At 65.3% G+C, this 11529-nt stretch overlaps 1 protein-coding gene across 1 annotated transcript; it reads right to left on the bottom strand.

Annotated features, from left to right (window-relative positions):
* Positions 1 to 2693: 2693 nt before the first annotated feature.
* IGFBP4 (insulin like growth factor binding protein 4) lies at positions 2694 to 10886 on the bottom strand. Its single transcript, XM_035571445.1, has 4 exons — positions 10472 to 10886; positions 5107 to 5261; positions 4777 to 4911; positions 2694 to 4521 (listed from the first exon to the last, which is right to left on the bottom strand). Exons 1-4 carry the CDS (start codon positions 10884 to 10886, stop codon positions 4393 to 4395), a joined length of 834 nt encoding a protein of 277 aa, XP_035427338.1. The 3' UTR covers positions 2694 to 4392.
* Between the last annotated feature and the right edge of the window lie 643 nt (positions 10887 to 11529).

Below are 11529 nucleotides of genomic sequence, written 5' to 3'. Positions count from 1 at the left end.
CTTTGAAACAGCATCCAGCTGAACGGGCAGAGGTGAACGTAGCTATAGGAGTGATGAGAGCTGCAGAGTGGGATGGGGGGGGCATACCAAAGGCTTTGGCACCCCCAGCTGTGCGTGTGGCCGAGCCCTGAGCAATCCGTTCAGCCCCCAAAACCATGCAAATATCAACATAAAGGTTTAAGTGCAATAGCCCCGGGATGCTCAGTGCTGTTGTGCATCCCTCAGCTCCTCCTCCTGCCCTCACCACCCCCCAAAACTCCAGCACCCCCGGAAGGGCTCAGCAGTGCAGGATGGGACCCGCTGCAGTGCGGGCAGCTGCCAGCAAGGGGCCCCAGCATGATTCTGTCTGTCCATCCATCCATCCTGCCCATCAGCTGGGAGCCATAAAGAAGGGCCGAGCCGCCGGTTCTTGCCGAGCTGTTTTCATTAAGCTGCTCTTAATTACGGCAGTGACTGCTCACCCCCGGGACCCCGCACTCGGTTATGCAACCTGCAGCTGAGCACCGCTTTAATTCCTTGTATTTATTGCTGTGCTGCTCGTGACGGCAACGATAAGCACAAGGGGAACAGGGAGATTCAAAGGCTTTGGCTCCAAACAACTCCAAATGTGAGCTCTGCTGCTCCGTCGCCGCCAAGCCGGGCCCCCTCCGCTCCCCTTTCATCCCAAATCCCAAATCCCAGCTCTGCACGACTCCAGTAACAAACCTGGGGGGTTTATCGGCTTTCTGGGGGAAGGGAGCATGGGCTGCTTTGCCCCATTCAAACCCAGATCGCTGGGGGACAGGAGCAGGCCTGGCTCCAGGCACCATCTTCCACACGTGGAATTTTTCCTTCGCTGAAAACCCTTTTCCAGGGAAGCGCAGCGGGAGCACGGGCCCGGGCGCTGCAGGGGGAGTTCAGCCAAAACCACCTGGATTTAGGGGAAAAAAAAAACAAACAGTTCTCTGAGCTCCTCATGGTTTCCAAAGTTTGTCCTGGGCTTCCTGGAAGCGCAGCTCTGGGTTTTGGTTCCTGGGTCCGGTTCCAGCCGTTCTGTAACGAATCCAGACCCCGTCCTGGCTGCGGATGCGGGTTTCTACCAGCGGTCCCTGGCGCACGATGCTCAGCGCGTGGCCGGGCTGTCCCCGGCGGTGGGGACAGGATCACCCCGTGCCCACATGGGGGTGACACTCAGAGCCCTGATGCAGCTTCTCGGTGGTAGCGGGGCAGCTGCTGGGGATTTCTGTGCAGAAACATCCTCGCCCTGTGCGGGTTGGAAACGGGGAGCAGGAGCCAGGGGCTGGATGGGGCCAGGCTCGGGGTGTAATCTGCAAAGGACGGCAAAGCTTTTGATTTCTAACAAAAGTCCATGTGCTCCCAGCTGGGCTGATTCCTTTCCCCCCTCTAATTGCTCAAAACAAGGCTTTAAGTGAAGGAACAGCCTAACGCAGCTTTGGAGATGGAGTCGCTGGCACGGGGATGGGGCAGGAGGCTCCCCAGCACCCCGTGGCCGCCGCCAGCTCTGTCCCAGGGGTGTCCGACAGGCTGTCCGTCCATCCAGATGTGTGGGGAAGGGGGAGTGGACTGCCTCCAGCTGCCGCAGGCGGAGAATGGCTGCACCCCAGGGGTCCCCAACACTCGTGGAGGGTGTGGGAGCATTCGGGAAGGGGCAAAGCCGCAGGGCACGGACAAGTCCCAAAGGAGAGCCGTGGCCGCAGCCGTGCCGGCGCTGGGCTGGGGCGCTGGGCCGGGCTCCAGGAGCGCTGGCGTCTTCCCTGGTCCGGCTGCCGATCTGCTGCGCCAGCAAATTACAGCACTCGCTCGTCCGCCTTGGCTGCAGACAGCCCCAGGGCTCCGGTGTTTGCACAACCCGAGCACCGCAGCCACGCAGCCCCGGCAGGCGCAGCTCCGGCTTGGCACCAGCCCCACTCCACACCTCCGGCCCCGGGGGAGCGGTGATGCCAGATTCACAGCCGTCCCCACGCGACGTGACCACCGACATTGCCGCCTCCCCGCTGCCCGTTTGCTGCAGACACCACCACGAAGCTGGAGGTGCTGAGCAGCCAGGCAGCGTGCGGCCACCAGCATCCTGCACCCAGCCTCCAGTACCCCGAAACCCTCCCCAAGCTGCCGTCTGGCTGCGCAGAGCCGGCGATGCTCGGTGCGTCCTCGCTGTGGCTCAGCGTGCTGCCTGGCCCCGAGCACGTCGCCCGCTGTCCCTGTCCTCCCCTGAACCTCGGAGGCCGCCCAGCGCCCGCTCCCAGCCTGGCACCATCTCAAGGCACGGCTGCTGCTCCGTGGGGTGATGCTCGTCACGTCGCGCGTGGTGCCACCGAGTGCTTTGCGCAGAGCTGTTTGTTTCCCATCCCCTCCCTGCTCAGCGGTGCCGGGGCTTTGTGGGGTCCTGGGTTTTGGGGGCCGGGGGGGGGGGGATGCTGATCATGCAGGACCCTGCATGCTCCTGTGTCCCCCTGGCTGAGCGAGGCCAGCGCTGGGGCTGGTGGCTGCAGCCACCACAAGTGTCCCCTGGGCGCTAACTCTGCTCCCGCAGCCCCGTCCCGGCACGGACAAAGCCAGAGCTCCCTGCTCAGGAGAGTTTTCCATTCCCAAGGCACCGGGAGGCAGCCCCCAGCCTCCTCCAGCTGCCCCCCACCAGCCCCTGCAAAGCCCCAATGCACTTGGTAGAAGCACGTTAAATAACAGGGGAAATCAAATACAGCAATTACCTTTCCTTTTTTTTTTTTCTCTTTAACAATACAAAGCTTCAAGTTTACTGTAACAGAGGGACGGTGCTACACACAGGAGTCTGAAGGGATGGGCTTGTCCAAAGAGGAAATGACAAAAAAAAATAAATCACATCGGCGTGGAGAAAAGACGACAGGGTTAGGTAGCCTTACACTGGTATATGATCATGTGTAAATACAGCCTTAAACTACAGGAGAGACGATATAAAATGCTGGAGCCCTGTGCCAAAGACAAAGCCCGACGCTCTCACGAGCACCAAAACATTTTGCTCCGATTTGGGCAGCGCCTCGGAGCGGGGAGCTGCAGAAGCCCCCCCGCCTTTGGCAAGCTTTCCATTGCAACCCACACGGCGGTTTCTTACCTAAAAGGACATTTAGAGGAAAAGTTTCCAACCCAACCGGCTCCTGCAGAAGAGCTTCGAAATAATAATAATTAAAAAAAAAAAAAAACATGCTACAAAAATAGTGAAAATTTTTCAGCTGAAAGTTCTGTGCTGGCAAAAACTGCGGATCTCGTGGCACCGAAACACTTCAAAACTTCATCCGGGTTTTGTCGCGTTGGCCAAGCTGGAAGGCGAGGAGACAAAACCTCTTCCTGGAGGGGTCCCATTTGGAGAGATGAAGGATTTCAGCCCAAGGGGCCGGTTTGACAAATCCCACCAACGTTGGCTCTTAAATATTAAAACTCTTTGGGGGAGAACAAAGACCCCAAAGGAGCCCTTCCTGGTGAGGAGGCGTTTCCTGGCCATCCCTCATCTCCCACCTCCCCCTGGGCCCCAGTGCCTGCAGGGGACGCATTGCACGCCCGGGGATGCCCGACCCCTTCGTCCTCTGACCCTGGGGACAGGGCAGGAGGGAAGGAGAGGACAAGAGGAAAAAACACTGCGGCTACCAGTGCTGTCCCTGCGCAGAGGAGCAGGACAGGGACGGGCTATGGGGTCGGTGGGACCCAGACTATGGGGTCGGTGGGACCCACAGGCTATGGGGCTTTGGGGCTGCATCAGGAAGAGCTGACATCGCTGGTGCCCCATCCCGGGGTGAAGGTCTCTTATTGCTCTCTGTGGCTGCGATCCCCATCCCCACGCACGCGTGTTGGGTGCAGTGGAGCCAGGGCAGGGCGATAGCGGGGCGCTCCTTTGGGCCCCCCCGCAGCAGCACAGGCTCCCTCCTGTCCCTGCCTGCACGGCTTGGGGGTGCTGAGGCACTTCTCGTGCTGCCACACTCGGGTCTGGTGTGGAGGGAAGGCACTGCGGCGGGGGGGCTGCCGTGCACACCCCAAGATGCTCGCATGGTCGCAGCCACCGGGCAGCAGCGAGGGGTGCAGCGGCGCGTTTTGGGTGCTCTCTTTCACGCACCTCCACCAAAGCAGCCTGGAACCAGCCCCGCTGCCATCCTGGCTGCGTCAGTCCACGCCAAGTGTCTGTGCAGGACGTAGGTGCCACCAGCATGTGCCAGGGACCCCCCCGTGGGGTGGCAGGCAGTGGCCACGGCACCGTGCCCCATGCCACGGGCAGCTCGTGGCGCAGAGCACAGCGGGGATGGAGGGGACGCATGTGGGGGTCCCCCAGCCCCAGGAGCTGCTCGACGGCCGTGTCCTTTCTCCTCCAGTCCTACACAGCCCCGGCGGGCGTCCCGGCCACGGCACAAAGCGGGGCAGCCGCGGTGACGCTCACATGCTGTCCGCTGGCTGGTGACAGTCCAAGTCCCCCTTCAGCTCCAGGAAGCCCGGCAGCTTCACCCCCGTCTTGCGGTCCACGCACCAGCACTTCCCCCGCTGCCCGTCCAGCGCCGGGTGACACTAGAGGGGACACCTTCGGTGAGGGGCGCCCAGCCTGGCCCCGTGTGTCCCCATCCCCGTGGGCTGCCTGGTCAGGGCTGGACGTGGCAAACCAGGAGCCCTCGTGGTGGCTTTAGCACCCGTGTCCCACCCTGGGGGCTTTTGCAAAGAGCCCTGCAGCACCCCAAGGGTAGCTCCCATTGAAGCCCCAGCACCCACCCGTCCCTCCCAGCTCCACAGAACGCCCCCAGCCGAGCACCCCCCGGCCCTGCCTACCTGCTTGGGGTGGAAGTTGCCGTTGCGGTCGCAGTTGGGGATGGGGATGACGTACAGGTCCTCGTGCGTCCGCGTCTGCGAGGCCGCCAGCCTCTCCAGCGCCCGGTGCAGCTCGCTCTGGCACGAGCCCTGCGCCTGTAGGAAACCGGGGCTGAGCCCAGAGCGGGGCTGCTGCGTGCCCCCCCAACCACCCCACAGCCCTGGCGCCACCCCATAAGCACCGCCTTCGAGCCTCCCTCGTGCCCCAGGTGCCAGCATGCGGCTCAGGGCACCCAGTGCCCACCCTGTGCCCCCCACCACAGCTCCCTGCTCCATCCCCGCCGCGCTCACTATGGGCCTCGTCTCCTCGCGGTGGTACGGGCTCCCGCTGTTGCGCATCTTGTTGCCGTTGTTGACCCGCTTCGCCTGCTGCTTCTGCAGGCATTTGCGGTCGTGGATGCTGCAAGGGCTGAAGCTGTTGTTGGGGTGGTCGATCTCCTCCTTCTCTGCAAGGACACAGACCGCACGGGGCTCAGCACCGTGAGGCAGACGTGGGCACAGCACATGGCCGGCGCACATCACCCCCAGCCCTGGGTCCCAACCCACACAGCACAGGGACAGGCTCTTGGGAATGTTTATGCCCCATTCACGGGCTTGTTTCCACGTGGTTGTTATTGTAGGGCTGCAAATCCACACTGCGGCGGTGCCAGGCAGAGCTGCATGGCACAAGGGTGCAGCATGGCACAAGGGTGCAGCCCCCGTCAGCCCCACACCACCCGGTGCAAGGGACGGGAAGGTGACCCCGGGATGCACAAGAGCACCAGCGAGACCCCGTGCCCCCCGAAAGCTGCCTCTGAAAAGTGGTAGCAGAAACAGGACCGCAGCCCAGCCGGTGCTGAGCACCCGCCAGGCTGGAGGCGGCACCCGGCTGCGCTCTGCCCGGGGCGCACGGCCCCGGCCCCCCCTTGCTGGGACATGAAAGCAAAAATTCCAGGAATAAGACAGTTCACCTCCCGCTGGCCAGCTCGGAAAGGCGGCGCTTGGCATCCTCGCCTGCACCACGAGCGGAGCCAAATGACAATCCCAGATGTTGGCAGCTGGGAGGGGAGCGTCATGAGACCCGCGCTGCTCGGCGCGGCTGCTCTTTAAAAAGCTGCAGGTTCCCCTGCTCCCAGGCCCGGTAACGCTCTGTGTTTGTACCGAGCACCGCTTTTCCCATTGCACGGGGGGTCCCGCATCACATTCTCGGTGCCTGCTGGAAAAGGACGGCACAGCGGGGGCGCACGGACCTCGGTGGGGAGCGCCGTGCCGAGCACAGCCCGAGGAGCTCTCGGTCCCAACCAGCTCGGGCTACAGGAGGAGCGAGGAGAGGACGCCCTGCCCGGTTTTATCCCGGCTGATCAATACCTTGTCCCCGCTGATCGATACCACAGCTTCCCAAACAAGGCTGGGTCACGGCACAACGTGGGCGAACGCATCCAGGGGCTGCAAACCTGCGAAGGCTCGTGGCTCCCAGCGGCCTGGTTAAAGTTCACAGCCAGTGAAGCCCAGATGACAAACCCTTTTCTCCGCTGTTCGTGTTATTTGCTTTTTGTCTAATCTGTCGTTTTTTTCCAGGAAGTGGCTCATGCCCTTGACATTTGAAACACAAACTCAACACCCCGCTGCGGCGCGGCTCCAGGACCCCTGCGCGGAGCGGTGCCAGCGCGGTGCCAGCCCCGGTGGCTCCGTGTCGCAATGCCGCAGGCTCGGGGGGCTTGGTGGGGGATGCTCCTTCCCAACTGCCCCCTCCCGCAGCATTTCGGGGATGTCTGGCCCCACTGAGGCCACCACACCGAAATCCCAGTGCTGCTCCTGTATCATGGAGCTGGCGGGGAAGGGCAGGGCACCAGGAGGCACCACCAGGCTCGGACACTTCCCGCTCCTCACCAGGACCTGGCTCGATGCTGGGAACCCCTCGCCCAGCCCAGCCCAGCTCCCCTCCTCCCCGCCAGCCGCCGTCAGTGTCAAATCTCTCGGCTTAAATAAAACCAGATGCCAATAACATTCTCATAAGGTCCCGTGGAACGCGCGGTGCCTCCGGGCAGCGAGGCAGCTCTCAGCCGGCACCCGGTGCGGGGATGGGCTCGGAGCTTGGTCCCCACCCGCGGCCCCCGACCCAGGACCCCTCCCTGCTGCAGGGATGGCCACGGTTCGGGGGGGAGCATCCCACCCGGCGTGCAGCAGCCCAAGGAGCCTCTCGCTTTCCTGGCGCTTGGCAGTGCTCCTGCACCGAGCTGGATGGGAAAACTCCTTCAAGTCGAGCACAAAGCCGTGGAAAAAGCAACCTCCTTGGAGCCTGCCCCCCTAATCCCCCAGCAGCCTGGGCTGTGGCTGCAGGGCAGCCCACGCACTGGCCACCAGCACCCTTGGGTGCTGCCGGGCATGGTGTCAGAGCCACGGAGGGGGCAGGAGAGCGGGGTGCGCACTTGGCCGGGGCCTTGGCTGGGTTTGGGAAGGACTCGAGCGCTGCCCTCACCCCATCTCTCGAGGACAACGTTTTCCTCCTGGCCCCAGGACAGGAGGAGACACAAGCGAGTCACTGAGCGTCGCCTTCAATTAGCGGCAGCTATTAACGAGGTCGGTCACGTGCTGAGCTCGTGACTCACGGTGCCGAGCCCCTGAGCAACTGGTGACGGACACCGGGCTCCACACGGGAGGGGAGCTCGGGGATGGCGAGCGAAGCCTCAGAGCCAGCGTCTGGGGGACAGGGCTGAGAGTTGGGGACCCCCAGCACACATCCGGGCGGTCCCAGCTGGCCGCATCCTGCCCAGCGCCAGCAGCAGATGCAGGAGCATCCAGAGGGCCAGGCCTCATCCCTCCTGCTCCGTCCCCACTGCACAACCCGGGGCTGCTCCCCTCAGCGCAGGCACGAAGGTCCCCACGTGTCCCCTGGGCTGGCAGGGGACATGTCCAAGGTGACAGCCGCAGTGAGGCCCAGCACCCTCCACTTCTCCATCCAGCACCCCAAGCACGGCCCATGGGTGGTCCTGGCCACGCAGCACCAGCTCTCTTGGCTGCCGGGGCTCTCCACTTGGCAGGCGCCGGCGCGGGGAAGCGTGCACTCATCCTGCTGAACGCTGGCCCCAGGGGAGCGCAGGGAGCCTGGGGAGCCACGGCCAGGGCCGTGCGTGCCTCCCCCAGCCCCACCTGCTTGCTGTCTCCCCGTGCACCCCTCATGCTGCTGCGTTGCCCCTGTGCGAGCCCCCAAATGCCCAGCCCCACGCTGAGCCTGGGGAGATCTTGGAGACCCCGTCCAGCCTCTGCCGGCCCCGTGGCACAGCTGGGACAGGGCAATAGCCCTGCTCGACCTCCTCACCAGGCAGAAAGGGACAGGGATGTGGCATGTGGGGTGCAGAATGAGCTGGGTGCTGCAGCCTGGGCTGCCGAATTGCTCCTCCCTGCGTGGGGAAGGGAGCAGGATCCATCCCACCCAGCAAGCACCGGGATGCTCGCAGCTTCCCAGACGCTTTTCCTAGGTCACTTTTTCCCCAGACATAATTATTTACCCAGCATTAAATCACTCCTAATGCGTGCTGGGGAGAATGTCCTTGCCTCTTCCTGGATGCCACCCACAGGTCCAGCCGCCCGCACCTCCCCAAAGCGGTGGCACCGACAGGCCCAGACAGGGACACGCAATTGGGCCAAGCCCGTGCCACGAGCCAGCCTGGTCCCAACGGGGCTGGACAGGACGGGACAGGCAGATCCCCCTGAGACCAGGACCTTGCTCTGCAGCAAAAAGCCGTGGCTGTCACCTCCAGGAGCATGGTTCCCAGTGGGATGTCCTGTGGGCAAGCCTGGAGCTGGGGGATGGATGCAGGTACCAGGGTCCTGCACAGGTCCCCAAACCCACGGCCATGGGAGAGGGGTGTGGGGCAGGAGAGCGGCCGCCTGCTCTCTCTTCCCCCAAAGCCTCCGGTCCTGCAGGTGCTGCTGGTCCCAGGAGGGGTGATGGAGCAAGGAGCCCTCCGAAAGCTGACCCCAGCCCAGTCCCCGTGGGACCCAAAGCCTGGAATGCAGCACCCCTGGCTCAGCACCCCAAAAGCATCCACCGGACCAGCCCCACGCCCCCAAATCATGGCCCACACCCCCTGCAGCCTCAGCACCCACACAGGCACCAGGGAGCATTGGTCCCGGTGGCTCCTGCACCTAAAGAGGCATTTAATTCCTTCTGCTTAACCAGAGGGGACCCGCCGGATGCACCGGCCGTGCCACTGCGCATGGGCAGGGCTGTGCTGCTGCTCATGCCCCAGGGAGCGATGGAGCTGCAGCCTCCAACCCTGCTGCTCCTGCTGGGACTGGGACCCATGGCTCTGTCATCCCACCAGGACCTTCCCACCAGGGCACCCCGGGGAAAGGGGCTCGCTGCTGCCCGCTGCCCTGTCCTGCCACCTGCAACACTGCCGGCGAGGTGCCCGTCGGGAGAGCCCGGCTCCCACGGCCACCCACCCGTCCCCAGCACGGCCAGAACAGCACAGGAAGAAAGGGAAAATACTGCAAGCCTGTTTCCTAAAGGCTCTGGGAAAAAAAATGCTGCATTACACGGGGCAAAGCCAAAACCAACAGGCCTTGGCAGCCCGACGCAGCCCCGGGCCAGGGAGCCCAGACAGCTCCTGCAGGATGTGGGATGAGGACAAGCAGGCAGGGCAGGGGGTCCCACAGCAGACCCTGTGCCAGGCACTCACAGCCAAATCCTGCCCCTGGGGAGGGGCAGCTGGGGGGACCTCTGCAAAGGGTCCTCATCACTGGTATGGAGGAGAGAGGGGCTGGGATCCGGCCCTTGGGGCTGGCAGCACCGCAGCAGGGAGCTGGAAGAGCCACGCCGGGGAGCCCCGGGTGACCTGCGTGGGGACACAGGGCCAGGGCACCTTGCGGGCTGTCCCGTGGTGGGCGCTGCCCCCAGTCCAGGGGACGTGGTCCCAGTCACAGCCCATGGGATGGGGAAGGGGGCAGCATGGGCATCCAGAGCCCCAAAAGGGCCAGATCTCAGCCCCCAGGAGCGGGTCTGTTCGCTCTGCCAAACCACATGAGCAGCTCTGGGGCGCTGCCCACGACCCCCAGACTCTGCCCGAGCACCATGAGGGTGGCAGAGGGTCACGATGGACACCGATGACAGGGCAGTGAGGTGGACAAGCAGAGCCTGCAGGCAGCGGGGCCGCAGCCCTTGGGGTCCCCCGGCTTGGCACTGCCCTGCCCGGCCGTGGGGTGGAGGAGGAAGGACACGGAGCCTCTGCGCAGGACACGCCGACCTGTTTGCGAGGGAAGCAGGTGCCCCGTGGCCTCTTTCCTGTTTCCTCCCGGCCGTGCCGGCAGCATCCCGGGGAAGGGAGAGCTCAGGGGTCACCGCACAACGGGAGCTCCCCCGGCAGCAGGACCCCGAGCACGGTGCCCCACAGTACCGCGTGCAGCTGGTCCCTGCCCGGCCCGGGGGCTGCGTGGTGCCACCGGCCGTGGCACTGCAGGCGACGATGGCACCGATGTGACCCAGCCGTGAGACCCCCTGCTGCCCAGCGCACAGGACACCAGTCGGGACAAACCTCCTTGGGCTTCCCCATCCCCAAAATCCCCCCAACCATCCCCTTCCACCCCCCCCCCCCGAGCAGCAAGATCGGTGCCACCCCTGCGCTGCCAGAGGACCCCCCCACACCCTATTTGCGCATCCCCCCCAGGGCCTTACCTGGCGGCTGGAGGCTCTCCTGGATGGCTTCGACGTCGGCCAGGTCGGTGCAGACGCCCTGGCCGTGCATGAGGGTGTGCAGGGGCCGGGGCACGCCGCGGGGGGGGTAGCAGCGCAGCCCGGCCCCGCAGCGCGCCGTGTACACCCCGCACGCCGTGCCGCGGCCGAGCGCGCAGGTGGCGCAGCACCCGCAGCCCGGCTCCCGCACCAGCTCGGCGCAGCCCTGCGGAGCTTTGCAACGAGCCAACCGCTCCTCCGAGCACGGCGGGCACTGGATCGCCTCCTCCCCCCCACCCCCACCCCCTTGCCCCTGCACCGGGGCCGCTCCCGGAGCCGCCCCCGCCGCCAGCACCGCCGCCAGCACCGGGACCAGCACCGCCGGTGGCAGCAGCAGCCGCGCCGCGCCCCCGCGCATTGCGGCCCCGCGCTGCAGCGCTCGGGCTGGCGGCGGGCGCGGGGGGCAGGCGGCGGGGGCTTTATGCCGCCCCGTGGCCACACCTCCCGCCGGCACCGGGGCCACCGGCGGGGCCGCCCCCGCCAGCCCCGGCCCCCCCCCCCCCCCCCCCCCCCCTCCGGGCAGAGCCGCTGCGCGCCGCCGGTGCCGCGTCGGGCACCCGGTGGGTTCGGCGCTGCGGCTGCCGGAGGGGGCAGCGCCGGTACCGGGAGAGCCGACCCGACCCGTACCCCCCCCCGGGTCGGTACCGGCCCCGGCGGGTCCCCGCTGGCAGCCCCCGTGGTGATCTGCCCCGGGGGTCTTCGTCACTGCTGTCCCCGAGGGTGTGCGCTGCTCGGTGCTGAGCTGCTCGGGGGGTGCGGGGGGGGGACTGGGATAGGATGGGATGGGGTGGGATAGACTGGGATGGGGATGGGGATGGGGATTGGATAGGGATAGGGGTAGGGGTAGGGGTAGGGATAAGGATAGGGATGGGGATAGGGATGGGGATTGGGATAGGGATGGGATGGGATGGGATGGGATGGGATGGGATGGGATGGGATGGGATGGGGTGGGGTGGGGTGGGGTGGGATGGGGTGGGGTGGGGTGGGATGGGATGGGGGCA

The sequence above is a fragment of the Cygnus atratus genome, chromosome 25 (assembly GCF_013377495.2).
Source record: "Cygnus atratus isolate AKBS03 ecotype Queensland, Australia chromosome 25, CAtr_DNAZoo_HiC_assembly, whole genome shotgun sequence".
Lineage (NCBI taxonomy): Eukaryota > Metazoa > Chordata > Aves > Anseriformes > Anatidae > Cygnus > Cygnus atratus.
Note: the sequence above shows the minus strand (reverse complement) of the source record. Positions and strands in the feature narration are given on the sequence as shown.

Excerpts from the sequence above, each read along its gene's own strand:
- IGFBP4 (XM_035571445.1), bottom strand. The coding sequence starts at position 10,886 with ATGCGCGGGGGCGCGGCGCGGCTGCTGCTGCCACCGGCGGTGCTGGTC. Across the intron at positions 4,912-5,106 it reads GCGAGGAGACGAGGCCCATA|GCGCAGGGCTCGTGCCAGAG; the intron begins GTGAGCGCGGCG and ends GGTTTCCTACAG. Across the intron at positions 4,522-4,776 it reads GCAACTTCCACCCCAAGCAG|TGTCACCCGGCGCTGGACGG; the intron begins GTAGGCAGGGCC and ends TGTCCCCTCTAG.